General features: G+C 46.0%; 1 protein-coding gene across 1 annotated transcript; it reads right to left on the bottom strand.

Annotated features, from left to right (window-relative positions):
* Nucleotides 1–116: 116 nt before the first annotated feature.
* LOC122754545 (epidermal growth factor receptor substrate 15-like) lies at nucleotides 117–24,058 on the bottom strand. The gene is made up of 8 exons (XM_044003072.1): nucleotides 23,957–24,058; nucleotides 23,362–23,451; nucleotides 21,170–21,217; nucleotides 15,166–15,261; nucleotides 14,095–14,159; nucleotides 11,784–11,909; nucleotides 10,734–10,793; nucleotides 117–197 (listed from the first exon to the last, which is right to left on the bottom strand). The coding sequence occupies exons 1-6, from the start codon at nucleotides 24,056–24,058 to the stop codon at nucleotides 11,831–11,833; spliced, it is 480 nt and encodes a 159-aa protein (XP_043859007.1). The 3' UTR covers nucleotides 117–197; nucleotides 10,734–10,793; nucleotides 11,784–11,830.
* Between the last annotated feature and the right edge of the window lie 2,473 nt (nucleotides 24,059–26,531).

Below are 26,531 nucleotides of genomic sequence, written 5' to 3'. Positions count from 1 at the left end.
TGTGTCGCTGCCCTTGCAGGTAAGACTCCTCCTGGTGGCGACGCCCGGCGTGGGTCCCTGGCAGGTGCTATGGAAGGCATCGACCGCTTGGAGGCTGAGGTACTAACCATTTTCCTCTTTGATGGTGGCACCAAGGCTGGCGGCAAGGACATTGGCACAGGTTCTTTTTCAAGGGCACAGTATACCAAAAACATGGCCTTCAAAAGAGATGAGCCAAGGAAAGATGTTACCATCATTAGGTACATTGGGCCACTCAAAACGGATGGATGACTTAGGCATAAGGAGTGACATCATAAGCAAATAAGGGAAGCACGGAAGATTTTACCTTTGTGCTCTATGGATAAGGAAGAGTTTATGACCAAAAAAAAAAGAGAAGATCACAGGAGGTAAAAAGGAGAATTTTTATTACACAAAATTAAAAAGGTTCCATACAAACAAAACCAATGCAGCTAAAATTAGGAGGAAAGCAGGGAATTTGGGGAAATTTTCCATCAAGTTTCTCTGAAAATGGCCTCACTTCTCAAATAGATGGAACTAAGTGAAATTCATAAAAATAAGAGCCATTCCTGGGGGCAGCTAGGTGGCGCAGTGGATAAAGCACTGGCCCTGGATTCAGGAGGACCCGAGTTCAAATCTGGCCTCAGACACTTGACACTCACTAGCTGTGTGACCCTGGGCAAGTCACTTAACCCTCATTGCCCCACAAAAAAATGAAATAAAATAAAATAAGAGCCATTCCCCAGCTGATAGTCAATGGATAGGAACAGGCAATTTTCAGAGGAAGAAATCAAAGTTATCAAGTCATGAAAAAATGCTCTAAATCAGTAGTGATTTGAGAAATGCAAACTAAAACAAATCTGAGGTGCTACATCATAATTACCAGAATGGCTAATATAACAGAAAAAGAAAATGATAGATACTAAAAGGGAAGTGGAAAAATAAGTACACTAATGCACTGGTTGTTCTTTTTGTTTGTTTTTTTTTTTAAGTGAGGCAATTGGGGTTAAGTGACTTGCCCAGGGTCACACAGCTAGTAAGTGTTAAGTGTCTGAGGCCGGATTTGAACTCAGGTACTCCTGACTCCAGGGCCGGTGCTCTATCCACTGCATCATCTAGCTGCCTCCATTAATGCACTGTTGATATAACTGTGAACTGATCCAACTATTCTGTAGAACAATTTGGAACCATGCCTAAAGGGCTCCAAAACCATGCATACCCTCTGACCCAGCAATACCACTACTCCATCTGTATCCCAAAGAAAAAGGAAAATGACCCATATGTACATATCAATTGGGAGATGCCCTGAATGAATTGTAGCATATGATTGTGATGAAATACTACTGTGCTATAAAAAATGATGAGCATGGTTTCAGAAAAATCTGGAAAGACTTACATGAACTGATGCAAAGCAAAGTGACTAGAACCATGAGAATATTGTATATAGTAACAGCAATAGTATAACAACAATCAACTGTGAAAGACTTAGCTGTCTGGGTCAAGACAACGATCCAAGACAATTCCAAAGGACCCATTTTGAAAAATTCATCTTCAGAGAGAGAAATGATCAACTCTGAGTGAAGACTGAATCATACTTTTTTTTTTCAAACTTTATTTTTATTGTTCTTTTTCTGTGTACTTTCTTTCTTTCTTTTTATGAGGCAATTGGGGTTAAGTGACTTGCCCAGGGTCACACAGCTAGTAAGTGTCAAGTGTCTGAGGCCGGATTTGAACTCAGGTCCTCCTGAATCCAGGGCCAGTACTTTATCCACTGCACCACCTAGCTGCCCCATCTGTGTGCTTTCTTTTACAACATGGCTAATATGTTTTGCGTGACTTCACATATATAATCAATATTATATCATTTGCCTTTTCAAGGGGTTGAGGAGGAACAAGAGGGAAGAAGAGAATTTGAAACTCAAAATTTTTCTTGTTTTTCTGTTTGTTTTTTTTTTTAGTGAGGCAATTGGGGTTAAGTGACTTGCCCAAGGTCACACAGCTAGTAAGTGTTAAGTGTCTGAGGCGGGATTTGAACTCAGGTACTCCTGACTTCAGGGCCAGTGCTTTATCCACTGCGCCACCTAGCTGCCCCACGAAACTCAAAATTTTTAAAAAAGAATGTTAAAAAAAATTTTTTTTACCTGCAACTGGGAAGTATTTAATGAAATAAATTTTTTGAAATTATTTTTTAAAAAGAAACACCTGAGAAGACTCATATGAACTGATGTAAAGAGAGCAGAACCAGAAGGTCATTATACACAGTAACAGCAATATTTTGAGGATGATCAACTGTGAAAGATTTAGCTACTCTGATCCAAGACAATTCTAAAGGACTCATTATGAATAATGCTATCTACCTCCAGAGGGAGAAATGAGAGACTGAGTACAGATAGAAGCAAACTGTTTTTACTTTATTTTTATTGCCTTTTATTTTTTTTGGCAATATAGCTAATATAGAAATATGTTTTGCATGACTTCACATGTATAATCAATATATTGCCTGCTTTCTCAGTAGGTGGAAGAAGGGCTGGGAGGGGGAATTAGGAATTCAAATTTTTAAAAAAGTGAATGTTAAAATAAGCACATTAAGATGTAAATAAATAAATGGATGGATGAATAAACAATTTTTTAAAAAAGGAATATTGAGCCAGTCATGGCTGGGTTTGAGGCCTCTTTAGGGGGATTCCCTGGTCCTCTGAAGGCAAGTATCTCCCTATCACCAAAACATCTGCACCAAGGCAAGTGGCCAATTAAAGTATACACCCAGCCCCATGCTTCACGTGGCTCTAAGGAAGAAATGGGAATATAGGACTCCCACCCCTTTCCCCAAAGAACTGGCCAGACCTGAAGTTCTTAAAGGCAGCTCAGAACCTTCCAGGACTTTTCAGCTCCCTTTCCCTAGGAGTTTTAAAAGCCAAAGATGTTGAGGTTGCCAATCTAGCGCCTGCATTCCTACTCCCCCAACATGCCTCCCTACCCCAGACTCCAACAGGGACAGAGCAACAGTTCAGTGGCTTGGGAAGTTGTTTGTGGCCCAGATTAGAGTTGTGGAAAGGGGCCCACAGGACCACATTCACTCTGCCATTCCCACTCTGAACTAAGGTGCCGAGCTGGTGGTGACCAACTTCCCATGTGAGACCAGTCACGTCCATCGTTCTAGCAGAGTCACTCGGTTTAGGCTCCATTTGCCAGTCTGGCAATTTCTGCATTTCATTTCTTTCACATTATACAAAATGGTCTAGGTTAAATTTGTTTTTTGCCCAAGCATAAATTTAGGTCTGATATGAATTAGGGTCCCATGAACAGAAACACTTGACATCTGGAGATAAACAGCATGGCTTCCACACCCAGAAAAGCGAGCTTTTAATCCTCGGGCCCTTACCAACAACTCTCCCCTCCCTAGGAATGGCTGGAGAATTCAACTTCTGTTTTAGAGTCTCCTAAGAGGCTGTCTCTGGCTCAGCCTCCATGGAGCTCAGGGTTACAGAAACAGATCAGACCCCAAACCTCATGACTCAAAGACCACTTAGAATTTATAGAGAAGTACAAGATTGGCACCAAATGAGGGGAAATGATTAGCAAGGACCACAAAAGGTCAGCGTTCCTCCCAGCAGATGGAAGTGATTTCCTGGAAAGGCGGGTACTGAAAACACAAAGTACAGTTGGCCATCTGTTGTCAATGGACAACAAAAATTTTTGGAAGCTAAAGAACATGTTTTTAATTTCCCATTGCCTGAATATGTTGCTTTCCTTCACAAACGAATTCAAAATACATTTTTAAAACTTTCCACAAGAGTCGTGACCAACTTGAAATCGTGAATAACACGGAGGTTTCTTTTATACATATACTCAAACCCTATTCCTTCCAACAAGGGAAGGTGGGAGCTTGGTGCTGGGAGCCCCCACGAGGTGAGGACCTCAGGTAAGGGGAGGCAATCCCCCTGGCCCATCCCAGCTTGGGTCCCAGAGTCTTGGGGTCCCTTCTAGCTCTGACGGCCTATGATTGGCACCTCTAGTCTGGCCCTCTGGCATACACAGAGGAGGAAAAAAGGAGATTCAGAGAATCGCTCCTCATAGCTATATATTATACCACAGCAAATGACACTGAGTTTCAATATTAACAAGAACCCCTTACACATTTAACTGGCAAACAGCCCCAAAACCTTGCTTCTGACTATAAATGAAAAGCAAAGTCCACTCTCAACTCAGCCTTGGGAAAGAAGGCAACCATCTCTTAGGCCCTGCCCACCTTTCCCTTCCCTACTGCTGAGCACTTAATAAAGTCTAACTTGGGCCTCAGCCCAGTGCCTTCACCTTCCTTGACTCATCTGTAAAATGGGAACAGTCTGTGCACAGGGAGGAAAGTCTGGCATAAAACTAGGGAAATGTAAGCTCTTATTAACAAACAAAAGACGCACTTCACAAAGTGTTCAGTTCCCCGTCTGACTCTCTGAGCTGGCAGCTTTTCCCTTCAGGGATTTGATCCCTTGGATGCCAGCTACGATCCCTGAAAACAGCAGCCAGAATGAGCATCCTGAGGCCATTCAAGGAATACAAGCTGTCTCAGGACAAGGATGACAGCTTCTCCTTCCCCAAAAGCTCCCCAAGGGCCTAGCACTGTGCTCTTGGCTGCCCCAGAGGCTCAAGCTATGCTGAGGATGAATAAACAACCAGCCCAATTTAAGGCCTGGAATCCAAATGTTAAGGGCTAAAATTCTAGCTAAACTGTCTAAAATATCTAATGAGTGGTCGCCAATAAATTATAAGCTTTAGCAAGAGTTAGACTTTTAAGCATTTATTAAGGAGAATAAGAATTTGGTAAATAGAGAGAAAGGCCTAGATTCCTATCTATTAAAGGGAGAGCACATTTCTAGCTCCCTTCTCCACCAGAGTCCAGAGGAAAGACCCCCAGAGCGAGCGCCAGTCTCTTCCTTCCTCCTCCCACTAGTCCGCGTCACTTCCTGACGCCAAAGAAAAGACTCCTAGTCTTGTCCTCAAAGACCTTCGTTTCAGGGGCGGAACTCTTCTACAGTAAGTCTCCAGCAGGTGGCGTCATTCCAATCGTTACACAAACCAACAATAATAATTAACCAGCCCTATTAAAATTCTAGACTGATGGGAGCTTTTCTAGCAGGAGAGCTGACGGGAGAGGCAAAGAGCAGCAGAAAGAAGGAAATGGGGGTGGGGAGGGGGCAGTTCTGGACCAGCTGAGAGACCCTCCTCCTAGTCCCAATTCTGTCACTTGTTACCTCCTTCTCTGGGCCCGTTTTCACATCTGAAAACATGAATGGACTAGAACCCACCCTCACCTCCAAGATCCACCATAGCTCTAGAACACTCCGGACACATGTAAACACAGACTGATATGGAAGGGGCAGGGAGGAAGGAAAGCGGCATGGAACCTTTGCAATGAGAAGCAGTCGTTCTAGAACAAGGAAAAGGAGGCAGGGTTTCCTAGACAGGTACCAAACTCTTGGGATTTGACCAGAAACCTGGAGATCATTAACAATTAAAATGGGTTGAATAAGACTGGAAAGAAATAAATTCACACATTCTATCGACAATGAGCAAAGCTGAGTAAAGGGAATTAGGGCTGTGTGGGAAGACCTTCCCAACCTTTTCAGAGGCCATCTCTGAATTGAATTGGGCTCTTCTACAAGTCTGACCAAGGCAGCTACACCTGGTCACTCTCTCACACTTGGTTCCTATGAGCTCCCTCCCAGCTGCCTCCCTCATTCTTAAGGTCCTCCCCACAAGGGCCTGTTCTTCAGGCCTAGACGGCCATTTCCTGAGGGAACCCAGTAGTGTTCAGCTCCCCCTCAGGATTTCTCTGTGTCTTCACTGGCAGCCCTGCTCCTTGCCCCTTTCCAGTTTCCCTTAAAGTGCTGTCTTTTCTGATTAGAACATAAACTCCAAGAGTGGAAAACGTCTGGAGCCAAAAGACTTGAGTTCAAATTCGGCCTTTCACAGTCATAACTTGTATCACTTAGGGCATGGAGCCTTTCTGGGTCTCATTTTCTTCATCTGAAAAAGGAGGGGGTAAAGTCAGATGGCCCCTAAGGGATTTCCCAGTCCCAAATCTATGATTTTATGATACAGAAAAGGTAAGACCTGGCAAATGAGGGGATCCTTTAAAAAGAACAATAGATTCTGGGCCTTTAAAAAATACTTTTAAAATATTTAAGGGGGCAGCTAGGTGGCACAGTGGATAAAGCACTGGCCCTGGATTCAGGAGGACCCAAGTTCAAATCTAGCCATAGACACTTGACACTAGCTGTGTGACCCTGGGCAAGTCACTTAACCCTCACTGCCCCACAAAAAAACAAAAAGGAAAAGGAAAATATTTAAAAAACAAAAATTGGGAAATGGGTCAAGAAAATAAACAATTATCAAATTAAACATGTAAATCCTGTATTAGAGGCTCTCAGGTCAAAGCCGGCTCAGTTCATCCAATGGACCCAGGTAACCAAGTCCCTCCAAAAGGCCACGCCCACCAGAAACCAAAGGCAGCTGGCCTGAAATGACGTGCCTCCAAGAGATCTGGCAGCACGGAATGTGGCTGATCCGGTTCTAAGCATCGGACGGCTATGTGGGCGCCCAACACCGAGGCAGCAAAACAAGGAGGACCTAAGCCAGCTCCTCTCTTCTATGATTCAGTCAATCAACTGCAAAGTTTAAACAAAGAAAGAAAGTAACCCCTTCCAGACAAATATTCACCAAACACTAACTTAAGCAAATAAAATGCATACCTCTGGCCTCCACAGCCCAGAGTCCTGAATGGAGAGTGATGGCCAAGCCCAGTGGCCCAGGCGCCAGCCTACCTGACACCTGAGAAGAACCATGTGAGGCACCCCCTCTGCATCGTGGGCCAAACTCCAATATGACTCTGGGGTGAACCTTGGGCTATGCTTTTGGGGAAGCCACTTGAGTGTTCACCTCTAGTTCCAGAAAAGCATGAGCTGCCCAAAGGTCTGAGACTCCAATCCGCCATGACCTGGGGCAAATGGATTTGTTTAGCTAAAACCTGAGAAGATTGGCCTGAACTAGTCTCTAAACCTTGAACTCATCTCAATTTCATTTTTGAAGGTGCACGTCCATGGCTCTGGGAGAAGGTTACCATGTCAAAACCAATAACGATCATTCCCTTGAACTAGTTTCCCTAATGGAGGGAGAGCATCTCCTTTTAACCACACTCCAAAAGTAGGAGGGGGGACAGGGGTCGAACTATAGCTGTCTTCAGCATTCAAAGGCCTATCATGTGAAGGAGGGAATACACTCCTTCCTTCTCCTTTGCTACTCGCTGGGTGGTGTATTTATTAGACAGAGTCAGGAAGGCCTGAATTCCAGTTGGGCCTCAGACACTTCTGTAGCTTTGTTAGCTCCCCTCGGTCTGCCTTGGTTTGTCTCCACAAAATAAGGGGGCTGTCCCAAAGCAGAATGGACTGCCTCAGAAGTAGTGGGGTAGCTAGCATTGTCCTCGGGAGAGGTGTTCAGGTGAAGGCTGGGTGACCCCTGGGGGGACCTTTTTGCTGTCCAGGTACGGGCTGGGCTCCCTGCTCGCAGAGATTCTGTGGCTGCACAGGGAGCTCTGTGTCACAGGGTTCCCTCATGGGGTGTTGTTGAGAGGATGCTTATTTCAGAGAGTCCCCTTGAACTCTAACAGACCGGCCTGAATTTGGAGTCAGAAAACCCAAGTTCCAATCCCAGCTGTGCTCCTTACTGAGTCACATGAAGCAAGTCACTTGCCCTTTCTAAGCCTCAGTTTCCCCTTCTGTAAAATGAGTGGCCTGGGCTAGATTAATAAATTTCCACCCTTGACCAGTGGTATTTTTTAGGCCAAACTATCTCACATAATTTGTACTTTCACTATCTACTGACTTGAGAAAATATCCAAGCATAAGCAAGGACTACAGGGAATTCAGTCACATTTTTAGAAAACCCAGGTGTCCTCAAGGGGTCCCACAGTGTGGGGCCTGGCACACAGGAGGAGATGGTGACTTCCTGGCTGCCCACGCTATAAGTGAAAAAGACCCTCTTTGCAACCCAAGAGTAAACAGGACAGACAATGCACTTTGATGAGGAAGGCCGTCTCGATAAAAGAGAAGCTCCTATTTCATTTCCAACATGCCAAAAACAATTGGTCCAATGAGTTGCAAATGGGGCAAAACTCAAACAAAATCCCTAAAACAAAAGCCAGGACCTCTGCTGGGTGCTCCGGTTCCGTGTCCCAGACACGGCGAGTTTCGTACCATCCTTGGGCCACAGAATTTCCAAACTCCCCTGGAGCTCTAGATTCCAAACCAATATAAAAAGACGTAGGCCTAAAGCTGCACCCTAACTCCCCTCCTCCAGTCTATTCTTCAGCAGTCACCCATGGGACCAGGATACCTAATCAGAGAGCCGATGAAGGTCAAGGATAAAAAGAAAGGCCCCCACTTATGGACCACACAATACTCACAGTAGTATTTAAAATATTTAAGGGGGCACCTGTTGTGCCAAAGAACCAGAGGGAAAAGAGGTCCATTGACCAGGAGAGAGCTAAAGAAACCGTGCTATGTGACTGGAAGTGAGCTGAAAGAAACCAGGAGCAAAGTGGACACAGAGAAGCAAGGAAAGACTTGTGTGAATGGATGCTGAGGGATGCAAGGACCTCGGTGTAAACAGAAAGAAAGATGGTGACCACACCATCAAACCTGAATGCTTTCACATCCTCACAGCGAAGCCCCTTCCAAAGGAGGCTGTGAGGAGGCGTTACCCCCACCTTCTCAGGTGGAGGACAGAGCTCAGGAACACTGTGCACAAGACTGTTTCTACCCAGGGAGGTTTACGGGGCCTGTGGAAAGGAGTCAGGGAAGGACAGGTTGGGAACATCAATGAGGAAAAAAAACAATCCAGAAAACATTAATAGAAAGTTACATAAAAACAAACAAACAAAAAACCTGTCAGTAAAGCAAACACAGCCCATTCCACTGGAAACAATTCTCTAAGAGCTTATTTTCTTTCTTTAGAGGTAAGTTTTACTTGAAGGGTTTTCCTCTTCCTGTGGCAACAAACACCAATGGAGCTCCAGCTGCAGGAATGTGGTCAGCCAAGAGTCAGGTGCCACCCCAGCAATCTGCTACACTTTCGGCAAAATCAGTGCAGGAAGGGGAACCGGAAGCCACAGATCTCCAGCCAATCCAGGACTGGATGATCTTCCAAACACTGGTGGCCAATTTCAATGCCCTTTCTTCTTTCAACTTCCCCAGAAGGTAGAAAGAGATTTAATTGGTCCCTAGCTTAACATATTATGTGCCTGATAAGAAACAAGGCATATGGGCAGCTAGGCGGCACAGCGGATAGAGCACCAGCCCTGGGTTCAGGAGTACCCAAGTTCAAATCCAGCCTCAGACACTTGACACTTACTAGCCATGTGACCCTGGGCAAGTCACTTAACCCCAAGTGCCTCACCCCCCCCCCAAAAAGCAGGGCATATCAGCTAGGCAGCTAGGATAGCTGTGGATGAAGCGCTGGGCCAGGAGGCAAGAAGAATTGAGTTCAAATTCTGCCTCAGATACTAGCTGTGTGACCCAGGTCACTTAACCTCCATATGCCTCAGCTGCCTCTTCTGTAGAATGGGATAATAATAGCACAAGTACAGTGAAGACAAAATGAGATAATATCTTTTAAGCATTTTGCAAATCTTTTTTTTTTTTGAGGCAATTGGGGTTAAGTGACTTGCCCAAGGTCACACGGCTAATAAGTTTCTGAGGCCAGATTTGAACTCAGGTCCTCCTGACTTCAGGGCTGGTGCTTTATCCACTGCACCACCTAGCTGCCCCACATTTTGCAAATCTTAAAAAGCTATAGAAATTGGGGCAGCTAGGTGGCGCAATGGATAGAGCACCGGCTCTGGAGTCGGGAGTACCTGAGTTCAAATGTGATCTCAGACACTTGACACTTACTAGCTGTGTGACCCTGGGCAAGTCACTTAACCCCAATTGCCTCACTAAAAAAAAAAAAAAAACAAAAAAACTATAGAAATACAAGCTATCAGCAGCAGCAGCAGCAGCATCATTACCTTAGACACCAATTCCAAAACTTCCTTTGGCTTTTAAAAAAATGAAACCAGGAGTTCAAATCCAATTTTTTTTTAAAAAGCCAGAATATTTGAAAAGTTGCTGGGTACATAATGGATAAAGTAAGTAATAATAATGAAATAATGCCCTCCAACAGTCAAGATGGGACAGAGCTAATGTCCTCTAGCATTTCTATAGCAGGAACCATGGGACCTGCAAGGCCTCCAGATTATGGTGGGGTGAGGAAGTGAAAAGAATGGGGGGGAATGTTCTTTCCTTTCTTTTTTTTTTTTTAAAGATGAGATGTATATAAAGCATAAGATCGTTTGACCACAGCCCCTTTCCTCCCCCACCCCCCACCCCCGGGAAGAAGCAAAGCATATATTCTAACAGGACAAGCAGTAAGCAGTGATTCGCTGAAAAATGCAGACTGGTGAGGAAATGGGACAGTAAGCTTGTTGGAGGGAGAAATTAGGCTAGGCAGGTGTCAGCTTAGGGAAAAGGAAAGAGGAAGAGAAGACGACTGAGTAAGCAGAGGGTGGGGGGTGAGGGAGAGGTGGCAGCTCAGAGCCCAGATGTGAATGAAGCCACGTGAGATGACGGGTTGGCCCGGGCCTCTGAGGGCCCTCCCAGCCCCACGTCTGTAATCCCATAAGGACAGGAAGTTGGGATACTTACAACAGCAAACTCATCTCTGTCCAGCATTCCATCATGGTCAATATCACTTAACTCCCAAACCTACAACAAACCCCACAAAGATGATTTCAGTTCTCTTACTTCCACATCAAATAAATAGCACAAGCTTAGTTGATGAACTGATATTCATGATGAACTTGGTAACATTTCTAGAGCCTGTGGCAATGGACAAAGCATGCATCTTCCATCACACGCCATCTTCCCAGAAGTCCTGGGATGGCAGCCGTGACATCTTGCAGTGGGGGAAACTGCGGCTCAAGCTGCTGGGTAGCTTGGCAGCTAAGGTCCCAGAGCTCACGTGAGCCCGGCCTTGGAGGAAAACTCTACTTCTATAACTATTTAATTACCACTTCAAAGCTAACAATTCCAAACACCATGAAGCTGAGCAATTAGAAAATGGGCTTTTTAAAAATAGCGATTGCCTTTACATGTAATGGGGGAAAATAAAATGCTTTATTAATTAAAAAAAATAGCAATTGCCTTTACATGTAACAGGGGAAAATAAAATGCTTTATTAATTAAAAAAAAATAGCAATTGCTCCAGAAAGTATTTTTATGAAACGTCCTAAAAATTACTTCCTTAAAAACAGAAAGTTGGAGAATTTAGTTAAAAAATGCAACTTAAAAGTAAGCTCTACTAGAATAAACCCTACATCAAAAGCTCAACGAAAAATCTTCAAATCCCAGGCAGTAAACATTTGAGCAATGAATCAGAAAGAAACCTACTTTGGAGATTCAGGTGCTGTTATTGATGCTATGACACTGAGAAATACTGAGTGATAATAAATATGGAAATGATCTACAGTCAAACTAGAACGTGTACATTTCAAAAGAAGAGGTAGGTATGATATTAAAATATATAACATGAAAAATTAGCAAGATGATTTAAAACTTGCAGCATGTTTTAAATGGAATGGCAGGTGACGGCCAAACCCAAACAAACCAACAGCTGTGATTTACAACCCATCAATTCCCAGAGCCCAAAGCCCAGCACTTTCTATCTATTGACAGTGACTGTGAAGATGTCCTCACTCTCCCAAGGATGTCCACAGGCAGCTTCGAATTGAGCAGCACCGGCTTCACCTTCTCACCAGACAATAAGCCACCCACAGGGCTAAGGCTGTCAAAAATTGCATCGTATTTGGCCTTCTCCTCGGGCTGTAATATCAAAAGGTTAGAGATGGTTAAAATCATAGATAATATAAAGAAAAGGATTTTCTGACCAAAGTGTATATATAAAAATCAAATGGCAGGTTATTTACACACATACACACCCCCGCCATCTGATTTTTTTAGACATTACATAAAATAAATGAAAGTCCCATTTTTATGTTGAGCAGAATAATGGTTGCAATTGAATCCTTGGAGACTCCCAGAAGTCCTAACTGCTCTCATTTAATTTCTGGAGAAAGCCACAGATCGCCTGAGCTCAAAGGAACCAGCCTGATGGTTTCAAAGTGAGAAGTGATAACTGTGCTCAACAATATAATGATCTAAAACAAGGCCAAAGGACTACTAATGAAGCACACTATCCACCCCCGAAGAAAGAGCTAATACTGATGGAACACAGACTGAAGCGCGCTGCTTTTCACTTCCTTCATTTTGTTCTTTTATTCGAGTTTTCTTATACAGAATGACTAACACGGGAATGTTTTACAGAACTGGACATGTATAACTTAGATCTGCTTACCACCTCAGAGAAGATGGAGGGAGGGGAGGAGGGATAAAAATTGGAACCCCAAACTATAAGTAAAAATGTTTATTACTTATAAAAAAACCAAAAACAAAGTGAGAGCCGAAAAAGGAGACCATCGTACGTAGTATCAACCACACTGTGCGATGATCAGCTGTGATGGTCTTGGCTCTTCTCAGCAATACAATGATCCAAGACAATTCTAAATGACCCATGATGGAAAATGAGCTTCACATCCAGAAAAAGAACCCCAAAGTCTCACTTTTTGGGGGTTTTTTTGGTTTCTTCTTATGGTTTTTCCCTTTTGTTCCAATTCTTCTTTCACAACACGAATAACGTGCAAATATATTTAACATGATTGTACATGTATAATAACCTATATAAGATTGCTTACTGTCTTGGGGAGGAAAGAGAAGGAGAAAAATGTGAACTCCAAATCTTACAAAAATGAATGTTGAACCCTGCTCCCAAAGACAGCAACCAATCTGATATGGGCTGTCTGTGTACAGTCATGTTGAACACGTTTCCAGATTGGTCATGTTGTGAAGGAAGAATCAGGACACAAGGGAAAATCCTATAGAGGTCATCTTTAAAGGGAAGAATTTATCTTCAACATAGTTTATACCCCAATAAACACCTGCCACAAATCTCAGTATCAGAAAAAAAAGTGAATGCTGAAAACTGTCTTTAGGTGTAACTTTAAAAAATAAAATAAAACACTATTAAAAAACCACCAAACAAAAAGTGAGAGTTGAGGCCCAGGGAGACTTCTTGCCCAGGCAGTACACTTGAAGAGGGACACCACTGCTTTGCCAAGTTCTTTGAAATAAAGAGAAATCACTGCCTTACACATTAAACAGGACATGTCTGTTGTCCCTCTGAATATGAACCTACTGCCTAATAAACTGAAAGTCAACCTATGTAACTATCATCTAAAGGAGAGACCAAAGAAAGCGGCTTCTCATTTTCCCAAGTTTGTCAAAGCTTTACACCTGGGGTCTTACCAACTGCCAATAGCCCATATCAATGTTTGAAATTAACCACCCAACTGAAAATGGAAGGACAATTTTTTTGTGTGTGTGGAGCAATGGGGGTTAAGTGACTTGCTCAGGGTCACACAGCTAGTAAGTGTCAAGTGTCTGAGGCCAGATTTGAACTCAGGTCCTCCTGAATCCAGGGCTGGTGCTTTATCCACTGCGCCACCTAGCTGCCCCCTGGAAGGACAATTTTTAACAATATAAAAGGATATTTGAGACACAGAATCCATCTGAGAGCCTCAACCAGGTAACTGACTTGGTGAAGCATTCCTTTCTGAACCACAAATGTCAGGCTATTTCCCCAGAAATCTTCACTTGAGAATGGCCAAATGGGGAATGAAAATGCCAAAGGCGCAGGTTGGTCTGGCCCCGTCAATTTTACAAAAAGAAAGGTCTGAACCCAGGGGCTCAGTTACCAGGACATCTCAAAAAGAACAGCTGAACATTTAATACTAGACCCAGAGAGCCTATGTATCATTGCATACCATACAAACCAGGCTTCTAGGCAGTAATCGCCCTTTGGAAGCCAAAGGCTCAACCACAAGGCCCCGTGAGAATGGCCCCTAGGAACTGGGGCACTTCCCCACCTTGAGAAGGCCCCAAAGACACTTACCTTGACAGCCCACGGGAGCTCGGCCGATGCTGGTCCACTGAGTAGCAATGGGCTGCTTGATCGCGCTACAACAGAAAGCAGTGTCATGATGCTTTTGAATGTTGAAGGTTGTCTGTTTGCACATCCCTACCCTGGGGTGAGGGGTGGGCTGGGGGGTATTTGAGAATCAAGTCAAAATATTTCAAAATCTGAAACATTCCTTGAATTATTTCTTGTCACTTTTGCAGATGTAAATGCAGCGTATTATCCTAAACTGTAGGCTTAGTATATAATACTGAAAAACAAGCCCTCAGAACTCATTCTACTGATGAAAAATTCTAGTCCAAACTCTGACAGGGCAATATCTACCATTACCCAACCACTGTGGAAACACAGGCTCGATACAATTAAAGCTGACATGACGAACATCTGTAAATAATAAATCTCTAGATACAAAAAGATTTTCCAGCCCCAGCTTATGGCTGCTTCCTTCAAGCAGTATTTGATGCAACCACATTCTAGGTACATAGCCTGAGTGGACAGGCCCTCAGAGCTTGCCACCATGAGGCCTACAGGTCACATTAACAGTCCCTTCTCAAGACTGCAGCTGACCAGGCTCTGGCAGGCAGTCTTGCTGGAAGCAGTGGCCCAAGGAAACACCATCCCATCTCTCCCCCTTCCTGGGGGACTGGGCTTCTGAGGTAGCAAGCACGTAGTCAGTCCGGAGCCTGATCCAGGCTAGAAGCCAGTCAGCTTAGCCTAGAAGGCAGAGTCCGCAAAAGCCCGGGCTTCCGTCACCCAGGGAAGGCTATCACTGAAAGTACTGGGGCACACACCCACTCCTGTACAGACCAGAGACATGGTCCGTACTTCAAAATGACTTCAGTGACCGACATTCTTACCCACACCAAATGTTCTCTGAAAGACAGTCCTCCTTTCCTGGTCTCCCAGCTCATAGCCTCAACTCTGCAGAGCACACAGTAGGCTCCTGTTCTAGTCCCCAAGCCTTGGAAATAACTAGCCTAGAAGGATGCTACAGGGGAGATCACTTCATCACAATCATAGCTTCCCCAAGCAGGCAGATTTCCTTACAAATCGAGGTGGAGGGACGGCCAAATGAAGGCTACTGAGGGAAACATCCAGTCCGTTTTGTGCACAGGCCACGAGTCTCAAAGCAACAAAGAATTCCTGAGGGGGGAAAAAAGGGCAAGATTAAATACTGAACCCTGGTCTGTCAGCAAACACAAGACTACTTTGTCCCTGTTTTCCCACAGTTTTCTGTGTCAATGTGCATATATTTAGTGTATCCTGGGGCAAGGGGGAAGGAGTTCGTTCATCAGTTAGCTGCATTAAAAAAATACTTAATTTGTCCTCATTAACAATCCAATTACTCAGAGTTGTAGTTTAGGCAAACCAAAACACCTTCAGGTGAGTAAGAGAAACCATTGATTTGCCTTTAAGCTCCCTGAGGTCAAGGATAATCAGTCTCCTCAGAGCCCAGGACAATGCCAGCAGATGCTTCACCAGTGTTGATCACACTGAATATCCGAAAAGAGCATCGTGGGAGCATATAGCTCGGGGCTGGAAGTGCAGGCACCAAGATGTTCTGGGGAGACAGCAGGGTGGAAGTGATTCAGATGACTTGCCCTCAATAAAGAGGAGAGGAAGATCCATGCTCATTCAGACACCTACTGGTGTGTGTGCCTGGGGCAAGCCCCCTGGCCTCACAGAGCCTTGGTTTCCACACCCTCAATGCCCATCACACCAGGCTGGTGAGATCAAATGGGAGACTTCATGTCACTAATCTGCTATGAGGAGCATCATCTCTCCATGTCACGCAGGACTCATCTAAGCCCCACCACAGCGCTGGCAGCACATGAGGCATTATCCCAATAGGGAAGCATGGGTGGGGGGGGCAGCCCATGATCACCCAGTGCTGCTGAAAGACTGTGCCAGACCGGGCAGCCTGCTGCATTCCCTCATCACAAAATGGGAGGAGCTGCCTTAGACTAGAGGAAGGAGCAGGCTGAGCCTTCTTCCTATCCTAATGCTCCTAAGAATGTGACCATCTAATAAGAAAGAACTTACATCCACCTTCCCCAAATTCTGGCCTTCAAGGCCCTTCAGAAGCAATCACCCTGAAGTTTGTTGTGCCGAAAGCTGAGCTGGAATTAGAGGCACTGAGCGGCACCTTGGATAGAGGGACTAGGCACAGAGCCGTGAAGACCTGAATTCAAATTCTGCCTCTGACCATCATTAAACTGAACCTGGGCAAGTCTTCTGTCAGCCTCAGCTTTCTCATCTGTAAAAGAGGGTGACAACAGCCCTTCCTCTCAGGGTGGCTCTAGGATCAAAGGAGATGAACCTTGTGAAGTGCTATGCTGGTGCTAGCATATTATTAATGAACTGACACGGAGCTGGTTCACAGGACAAGTGTTAACTCTCCTACCTGGGGCTTACTCAGCACATAGGCAAAGGCTCCATTACAATTAAAAGAGCTTGCCAGCTTGTGAGGCCAGAATCCAGCCATCCTAGGAGTGGGATTTCCGCTCGCCTCCCTCATCAATTGGGAAGTCCCAGATGAGTGAGCTCCCTTCACAAAGGCAGGCGCAGACCACCCGGCACTAGAGCTGTGAAGAGCATACATGGGCCCCGAGTATCGGAGCCAGTGTGTGTCAAAGGGGAGACTCAAACCCAAGCCAGACACGTGACCACTCTTACTGCCCCGTTTTCCTCAATCCCTGCCAATGGCTGCTTAGGACCAAGGGACATGAGCTCATCAGGGCCACGAGCTGCAGAAAGAGCAGGAGATGGGGTCAAATGCTTTACCAAAATTTGGGGCCAGAGGATTGGGATGAAACCCAAGTCTTCACCGTACTTTTGTTAAACAGGACAAATTATTACTCTCCAGGCCCCAGCCTCTTGGGGTTTTTTTGTTGTTGTCTTGGCCAGTCGGGGTTAAGTGATTTGCCCAGGGTCACAGCTACAAAGTGTCTGAGCCTGCATTTGAACTCAGGTCCTCTTGACTCAAGTGCGCTACTTAGCTGCCCCAACCAGTTTTTTCATCTGTAAAACACAGAGCAGGACTGCGTGGTATGTATGCCCCTTCAGGCTCAAAACCCTTTGACTGGATGACCTCACAGAGCTTCAGTTTTCTCATCTGAAAAATGGGGCTAACACCACATGGCACTACCCACTCCACTTTGAAAGCTTCCTTCCAGGAAAGAGGTGTGAGCTATGATTACAGACATACCCAGAGGCCAGAGGCAAAAGGGAAAACAAGACAATCCTCTAACTCTACCCTCTTTCTCTTCCATATCTCACCACCAACTGCTGATCTGCCCAAGGGGTTAATGAACAAGCTTCACCTTAATGACAATGGGGTGGCTAAAACAAGCCCTGGCACAAGCTTGCCCCAAGCCACCTTGGGAGCTGTCCCAAAGGAGCCTGCCCACCTCTAGAGGTCTGCAAGCAGAGGCTAATGGCAGGTCTCGGGCACCCATGGATCGTCCAGACTGTCCTCTGAGGTTCCTTGCAGCACTTGAGAATGTGGAGAGCTGAGGTCAGAGATAGTGGGAATGACTGTCCACTGCAAGCGACAGAGCCAAGAGAGCTGGCCACCTGCCCACTTAAGCCTGGGTAAGCTTTCACCACACACAGTGAGAGGTGTGTGTGTGTGTGTGTGTGTGTGTGTGTGTGTGTGTGTGTGTGTGTGTGTGTGTGTGTGTGAGAGAGAGAGAGAGAGAGAGAGAGAGAGAGAGGAGAGAGAGAGAGAGAGAGAGAGGGGCAGGCCTGACTCAGGCTAGTGAATACAAGTTACCTATCCCTCCTCACCTCTCTCAATGACATGCCCTGATAGGGCTGGTGTGAGGTAGGCAGTCTAAGGATGGACAAATGAGCAAACTGAGGCTCCAGGGAAAGGTCACACAAGTCCCAAGTATCTGCTGACCAGGGTCAGACCCTGAGCCCCCTGGCCCTAAGCCCAGGTCTAAGCTGTTCTTCCTACCACACCCCCTGGTGTAGAAGGGCCAGGCCATACCCCCATGATGAGCCATGTTCACCTTTGGTCAGGGAACATTCTCCTCTAGGCCCTTCCTCCATGGAGGGCTGGACAGAGGGGACAAACTCATGGGGAAATTGAGCCAGGGGCAAGACACCAGGGCATCAAACTGAACCTTCCCCACCACGGGGGGCACATTTAACCACCCTAACATGACGAGCCTCAGAGGGGGTTTCCATGTGGGGATGTCAGCAGGCAGGGTGAAGACTCCTCTCTGGCCCAGCAGGCCATGTGATGGGCACACGGCCTCACTTCACAGGACTTCGGGAGCCAGAAGCGTTAGTGCTCTCATGACCCCCAGAGCCCCCGCACCAGGCCAAGCATCGCTGGCCTTTCTAAACAGCTTTGATGACATCATCTAACCCATTAATGATGAGTACAGAGACGCCCTTTCAGACTACAGACCTCATCAAGTATCGAAATGTGGCTCCCGGGGACGCCATCCACGCCTACTACCATCCCTGCTCTGAACCACTACCCAGTGCCCTGGCACCCACCCACCCACCCACCCAGCCAGCACAGAACAGCACAGCACAGCAGTCCCTGAACCATCACTCCCCTCATCTTAGCCTTGGGGCCTCTTGGCCCAGAGCCAGCCTTTCCTTCCAACATTTCCAGCTCAGGAGCAGGGAGCTCCCACTCCACGGAGGAGGTTCAATACCTCAGGGCAACTCTGCCTTAGAGACCCCATGCTGCCTGTCTGCTCCAGCCCAGGTGCCTGGAGCTCTGCCCCCTCCCATCTAACAGCTCTCCAGCCAGCTGAGGCAGCCATCACATCAGCAGGCAGGTCACCACGCAGGGAGAACCCTATACAATCCTTATTGTGTGCTGATCCCTCTCTGTCCCTTCTCCCCAGCGGTCAGCCTTTGGACTGCAGGGGGTGGGTCTTGTTTTAGAAAAGGGATGGGATTGGTGCAGACTGGTTAAGACTGGCAGGCAGCCAGGGACAGTGGAAAGAGCACCATGGGGTCTACAGTCACAAGACATGAGTTCAAATCCTCTGACTGTCAATAAACATTTATGAAGCACCTACCAGGTGCCAGGCACTGTGTGAAACAGAAGATACAAAAAAAAAAAAAAAAAGGCAAAAAAAGATAGTCCCTGCCCTCAGGGAGCTCACAATCCTAACGAGGGACATAACAAGCTATAAAAATAAGCTATGGAGGGGGCAGCTAGGTGGTGCAGTGGATAGAGCACTGGCCCCTGGAGTCAGGAGGGACCCAAGTTCAAATCTAGCCTCAGACACTTAACCTTTACTGTGTGACCCTGGGCAAGTCACTTAACCCCCATTGCCTCACTAAAAAAAAAACTAAAAACAAAACAAAAAAATAAGCTATGGAAACAATTGAGAGGGCAGGGGATAGAATGAAGAGGACTGGAAAAGGCTTCCTATAGCAGATGGCCACCTTAGTTGGGACTTAAGGGGAAAGACAGGAGGCAGAAATGGGGGAGGAGGTGAATTCCACCCCACAACAAGTGGCCTGGGGACCCTCAGAGGGAGCAGCTCACACACAGCAAGTGTCCAACGTGGACAGTGCTACCAGGCATCCTCAGGCACTCAGGACACCCAACCAGGCCAACGTTTCAGAGCGCTGCTCCCAGCTTTAGAAGTATCCTGGCCTGTCTAGGGTAAGTTTTATCCTCTAAGCTACAAAACCAGGAAAAGTTACAGGTATGAGGAACAGAAAACTACTTTTTGAGTAGTTTGAGTAACTAAAGCAGCTACAGCAGATAGAGCGAGCTGGGCCAGGAGACAAGAAGACCTGAGTTCAAATCTGACCTCAGATATATCATAGCTGTGTGATCCTGGCCAAGTCACTTAACCCCTGCCTGTTTCCTCAATGTAAAATAGAAATAAAAGCACCTACTTTGCAGTTTTATCATAAGAAGCAAAAAAGATTTTACTTATTTGTAAAGTACTTAGCACACGTAAATGTTTCCTCCTTGTTCCCTTCCCCTTCTGCAAGGCCAGAGCTCAAAGTTAATAAACATCATTGGATTTAGATGTGGACCTCATGAAACACCATGTGGATCCACAAGACACATTCAGATCCACACAGGCATGGGTGTGCATGGAAGACATGCATACACACAGGTCTACATGCCATGATGCCCCAGGCTGCCAAGGGGTCCAAAAAGGAGAAGTTCCCCACAACCAGAACTCCCATGGGAATGCCCTCAGAGGCTTCCTCTCTTTCCCCTCAGGAGAGTGGGAGGCAGAGAGGCCGTCCGTCTGTTTTAGTATTCCCCAGGACTTTGGGGGCAATTAAAGAAACCCACAGTGAAGTGAAATTCCACAAACGTTTAATGTTTGGAAAGATTTTCATTCCAAGATTTTTACTTTTACAACAAGTAAGTAGCTGTTAGAAAAGCCCTGGTTCCTTGGTCCGTTTCTAGCCTGCCTCTCCCCCTGTGGGCTGACTGGCCCTGACAGCTCATCTCCAAAACGCATGTTCTCAGCTGTGACCTCCAGGCCTTTGCATGGGGGTTTGCTCCCACTGTTGAACTGCGCCACTCACTGTCCTACCAGCCTCTGCCCAGAGAATCCTCAGATGCCACCTCTCTCTCCCTGAAATGGTTTGTTATTTATTTCTCTGCGCACCACATTACAGGTCCCCAAGGGATGGATGTTACAAGAGGGCAGGAGTCGGGTTTTTCTTTGAATCCTCAGCTCCTAACATGGTGATTTCATCCAAGGACTGTACAGATGTACAGACAGAAACCCCTTCACTCAACAAATCACCTTTAATTTAGCGTCTCAGGAAGTTGCACAGGGCCCTGAGAGGCTAAGCTCCCCGCCCAGGGACACACAGTCCAGCACTCCTTGAAAAGGCAGGAAAGAAATTGAACCCAGGCCCCCACCCCCCATACACTTTGCCATGCTACCTCCAACCTTGGCAGCTGGTGATCAGGTGTTTACCACTTGTTGCAGTGAATTCAAGTGACAGCTAGCTGATGACTTAGCTAGCGGAAACAAAGGAGCAGTCTCAGCTCTCCCGTGAGTGTGGTTCTCTGAAGGCTAAGACGACATCTTACCTGCTTGTTCAGGACGCCTTTGGCATCTGTATCCGCCAAGTCCCAGATCTGAATTCAAACCAAAAACAAAGAGCACGTGTCATCCCTCCAGTACTGGCAGATGAGCATACCCTCATCAGGTCTGTCTGCCCCATGTGCTCTGACTGGGGAGACCCGAAAAACCCCCAAATTCCCTCCAGCTAATGGATTTCAGTTTGTATTAGGAAGGGTCCAGTGTTTGCCTCTAAGTCAAGATTAACTTATGCTGGAAGTAGTAAAAGGATTCGTTGTGTTGCCATCTGTGCAGCTCAATGTGCTACTACTATCTGGGACCTCCCAGCACCTTGGAGAGCTCACGCTCAAGGGGAGCGGTCTTCCCAGTGACCCCGATTGAGCAGGTTTTCTTCTCCTCTCCCAAGGAAGAGAACAGGGAACAGATTCAAAGAGTGTGACCTCCTCTCTCTGCTCCATCAGGAACTCTGCACAGATCATTTCCTATGTAGACACAGAGCTCTCTGAGGGCAGCAGGTCTTTTGCCCTTTCCCCATGCCTATACAGTTCTGTGCCAAACCAGGCAATGAATGTCAACTGAACTACTTACATGGGGTCACCCTACACAAAGAACACGTACATGAGGTGCAGCTCGCTCTTTTTTGTGGTGGCAAAGGATCGGGAAACTGAGGGGATGCCCATCAATTGGGAAAATGTGCTATATGATTGTGATGCAATACTACAGTGCTTTAAGAAATAACGAACAGGGGCAGCTAGGTGGCGCAGTGGATAGAGCACCGACCCTGGAGTCAGGAGGGACCTGAGTTCAAATCTGACCTCAGACACTTAACACTTACTAGCATGTGTGACCTTGGGCAAGTCACTTAACCCCAATTGCCTCACTAAAAAGAAAAAAAAAAAGAAATAACGAGGCAGGATGGTTTCAGAAAAACCTGGAAGGCTACACGAACTGATGCAAAGTGAAGTGAGCAGAACCAGGAGAATACCGATGCACAGGAACAGTGATATCATACTATCATGAGCTGTGAATGACTTGGCTACTTTGATCAAGACATGATCCAAGACATGAAAAATGTTAGCCTCCTCAGAGAGGGAACTGATCAGCTCTGCGTGCGGAATGAAGCAGACTTTTTTCCCACTTTCTCTTGCATATTTCTTGCTTTTGGTATGTGTTCGCTTCTGCAACACGGCTAATACAGAAATATGCTTGTCACTATTTCACATGTACACTCAACATAGCATCACTTGCCTTCTCAAAGCGTAGAGGAGGGCTGAGTAGAACTGAGGGAACTTGGAACTCAAAACTTTAAAAAATGAATGTTAAGACTTGTTTTTAACATGCAATTGGGAAATATTTAATGAAATAAATAAAAATGTATTTAAAAAAGAAATAGCTGCTGGGAAAACAATCTAACATTCATTATAGTCTTGCTGAGCCTCACCTGAGGGAGACATCATCCTTCACTGACCCAAGGCCCTTGGTTCACCAAGGGTCCCAGTATAGTGGTGGGAAGGGGAAGCACCCCAATCATATGTGAAGGGTCCATTAAGAGTGAGAAGCTAAAGAACTGTGCAGTATAGATGCCGAATGAACCATACTATTTCTTTTGTTTTTTGGTGCTGATGTTTTTCTATTTTGAGGTTTTTCATCATTGCTCTGATTTTTCTCATATCAGATTACCTGCTGTCTAGGGGAGGGGGGGAGGGAGGGGAGAAAAATCTGAAATTGGAAAGCTTATATAACAAAAGTTGAGAACTATCTTTACATGTAACGGAAAAAAATAAAATACTTTATTAATAAAAAAAAAGAGTGAGAGGCTGAGTAATTAGCTGGAAGAAGGAAGGTCATGATCTGCTGGGGTGGAATCAGGAAGGGTTTCCTAGAACTGGGGGCAGGATCTATAAAAGACAGGCAGGGATTCCAAAGACACAAGTGGGAAACACATGCCAGGAGCAGTGGGAGCCCACCAAAACAGCTGGTTGGTAGCTGGCTGTGAGCTGGATTTCAAAGCCTGAAAAGCCAATGACATGGGAATGGGAACCAACCCCACCAGGCGCCTCTGCTGAACAGCACTCGGGTCTAAGCCTCAGCTCTACCGTCCAGAGGACTGTGGCAGGCTCCATTTCATTCTAAAGGACCGATAGCCACCCCACCAAACTGACAGGGACAGAAGTCTAATAACTGACCAGGCTGTCCCTACCTTTCCAAGGATCAAGTCTGGAAGACCTGATTTTTTCAAAAAAGTTGCAGCATCAGATGCCAGCACCCTTCCAACATTGCTTGAGTCTACCTGAAAGAGACAAACAAACAAGAGCAACGTGTAGAGCAAGCAGGGACAAGGGGATCGACATGGGCCTTAAGTTAAGGTACAAAGCACATTCCTTCCAGGTGCCTGCTCACACAAGCAGCAGGGAAGTAGAAAGCAGCAGCCATTGATAAATGGGGAAAAAATCAGAGCAGGTAAGTGGCTCAGGATCCTAGCATTTACATCTGGAAGAGACAAAATAGGTCACTAGATTCTACCCCATTATTTGACAGAGGAGGAAACTGAGGCTCAGAGAGATTAATGGGCCTGTCCATGACCTCCCCATGGCACCATAGCTCTGCCCTGGGAACCAACATGGAAAATCAAGCAAGATGGCGACATCTCCATGCATATGAATGCCCTTCAAGTACTTGACGCCAATGGTCACATCCTCATCGTCCCTCTTGTCTTCTCCAGCCCATCTCTTCCCTGATCTTCAGCCAGCCCTCCTAGCACCTGGTCTCCCCAGTCCTCTCCCCATTAAAGTCACACTCTCATGAATAGGATCTGCCTTGTCCATGCGCTTCAGGGACGACGTGCCCAGAACAAAACCCAGGGCCTCAGGAGGGGCTGAGGAGGAAAAGGGCCGCATGACTGCCACCTGCCTCAGGCAAGGGCTCTATGCTTCGGCGAGGATAGTTAAGGATGAAATGAGATTTGTGGCTGCCTTGCGTAACGCCTACTCAGAAGGAGCTTGCAGGCAACTAAACTAACAGATCTTTCTCACAGGACTTCTTCTTCTAAGCCTCCCTAGGAGGCAGCTGGTGGCACAATCACGAAAGAACTGGGCCTGTCAGGAAGCCCTTAAGTTCAGATACTTCCTAGTTGTGTGACCCTCAGTAAGTCACTAACTTGTTTGCCTCAGTTTCCTCAACTGTAAAATGGGATAATAATAGTACCTTGCCTCTCAGGGTTGTTGTGAGGATCAAATGAGATCATAAAAAAGCACTGAGTACAGTGCCTGTCACATAGTAGATGCTTAATAAATACTTATTCCCCTTCCTTTCCCACTCCCCCCCGCCATCTTATACTGAGAAGGTGGTTTATTTTAAGCTATATGACTTAATATATGACTATATTTATCCCTATTAAATTTCAGCCTGGAGTCAGCCCATCCTTCTAGCCAGTAAAGATGTTTGGGTATCCGGTCAAACCAATACGTTAGCTCTCCTCAGCTTTGGGTCATCTACAAATTTGTTAAGCCTAACATTTATAACACAACCTTGGACCCTGAGCCCAAGGACTCAGGAATAGTAGTGCCCCCCCCACAACTTCAACCCCCAGCCCATGTCCACTGGCCCGTGCTTCCAGCCTGGTTCCCAGAGCCACCATCAAGGGAAGGAAACCAACAGAAAACAAGGATAATGCCACTGGGCTCTAATATATTCCATAAGAAAATTCTTTCCTTGGGTCAGTAAAATAATGTTTATTCAAGAGTGATGACAAGTGGGTCCAAGGGTGGTCCTAAGAGATGGTTTGAGAATCCAAGGCAAATATTCCCTTCACAGCTGTCCAACCACCAGCCCTTTCTTTATAACAACACTGTGAGGCAGAAAGGAGGGGATGGCTGTCGCTATGTTTACGAGATGAGCAAACTGAAGCTGCATCACCCAGATCTGGTCACAGTCTGAGTCAGAATCCCCACATCTGTGTAAGTAAGCTTCCCCTTACGCTTACAGGGTTATTTGAAGGAAACGCTCTGTCACCTTCATTTGTGAGTTATTCTTAATGGACTTGACCAAGGTCACAAAGCTAATGGAGAGAAGGAAAGGAGTTGTAATCCAATTTTTGGACCAGAAATCTGGTAGCTAAATTATATAAAAATAAAAGAAATTACTAGTTGATAATTCTTCAAATTGGCTCTTGAAGAAAATCAGCTGCAGAGGCAACGTTGACCTTGTTGGTAACACTGGAAGTCATGGGAGTCATGACTGGGAAAAAGGCCTTACTCAAAAAGAACCAGAAGCAAATGAGTGTAGGGGTCGGTGGGGGGTGGGTAGAGGAAGCGATAAGAGTGGGTGGAACAGGCTGGGGAAGGGACATCTGGGTAAAGATCAGTAGAGGGGAGAGATAGAAGCCCCATTGTCATGGGAACGGAGAGGCTGCTGGGAAACACTGATCACAAGGCTGGCGCCAAGGTGTGGGAGAGGATGCCTGGAGGGTCCAGCTATCAGGGCGACTGTCGGGACACCCATTTTCCTTGCTGATTTCTCTTATGCTGGAGCAGGACAACTGAGGAAATTCAATGATGGTGTTAATTTGCTTCCCCAGAAGGTGGAGGAACCAACAAGAGGATTGAAATTCCAGACCTGATTGTCACCAACAAGGAAGGAACGACTGGTTGATGAAGTAAAAACAATAGTGAACTTTTGTGGAAGAAGCCACTCTATTTTAGAATTGGTGAAAGAAAAAGGCTGTACATCCAAGTTTCAGAGATCACATGTCAAAGGGTTCATAAAAAGGACAAGATCCGGGGACTAAAATTCTGCAGGGCACTTAAGCCCAAGAAGGATAAGGAAACTCCAAAAAGAAAACTTTTTTTTCCTCTCTTTTTTAGTGAGGCAATTTGGGGTTTAGTGACTTGCCAGGGTCACACAGCTAGTAAGTGTTAAATATTTGAGGCCGGATCGAACCCAGGCACTCCTGACTCCAGGGCCGGGTGCTCCATCCACATGTGCCACCTACCTGTCCCCCCCCAAAAGAAAACTCTTGAATGGAAAAAGAAAAAATTGTGACCAGTAAAAGGAGCTGCCTGAAGACAGAGATGAATAGCATTTCCAAAAGTCCCCTCCCCTGACGAGGAACACAAAAGGGGCGGGTAACGAAAGTGAATCCAACAGCTGGTGCAGGCCTGGGATCAGCAAAAGGGGGCACCACAGCTCCAGAGAACAAAAAGCCCGACGCTGCTCCCCGCTTTCCCTTCTCCCTCCTATTCTGTCAGTCAAGTGAGACAAGTCGCCACATTTAAAGGAGAACAGAGGGGAGCCCATGGGAAGCTGATGAGGGCCAATGTGATGGGATAAAGTATCTGCCTGCAGGTCAAGAAGACTTCACGTAGATCTTGC

This window comes from Dromiciops gliroides, chromosome 4 (genome assembly GCF_019393635.1).
Source record: "Dromiciops gliroides isolate mDroGli1 chromosome 4, mDroGli1.pri, whole genome shotgun sequence".
NCBI classification, from domain to species: Eukaryota; Metazoa; Chordata; class Mammalia; order Microbiotheria; family Microbiotheriidae; genus Dromiciops; species Dromiciops gliroides.
This window is presented reverse-complemented; position numbering and strand designations above follow the sequence as displayed.

Coding starts and splice junctions, on each gene's coding strand:
- LOC122754545 (XM_044003072.1), bottom strand. CDS start 24,058: ATGCGGCCCTTTTCCTCCTCAGCCCCTCCTGAGGCCCTGGGTTTTGTT. Junction 23,452..23,956: donor CAGATCCTATTCATGAGAGT/GTGACTTTAATG, acceptor TGTCTCTTTCAG/GTAGACTCAAGCAATGTTGG. Junction 21,218..23,361: donor CAGACTTGATCCTTGGAAAG/GTAGGGACAGCC, acceptor GTTTGAATTCAG/ATCTGGGACTTGGCGGATAC.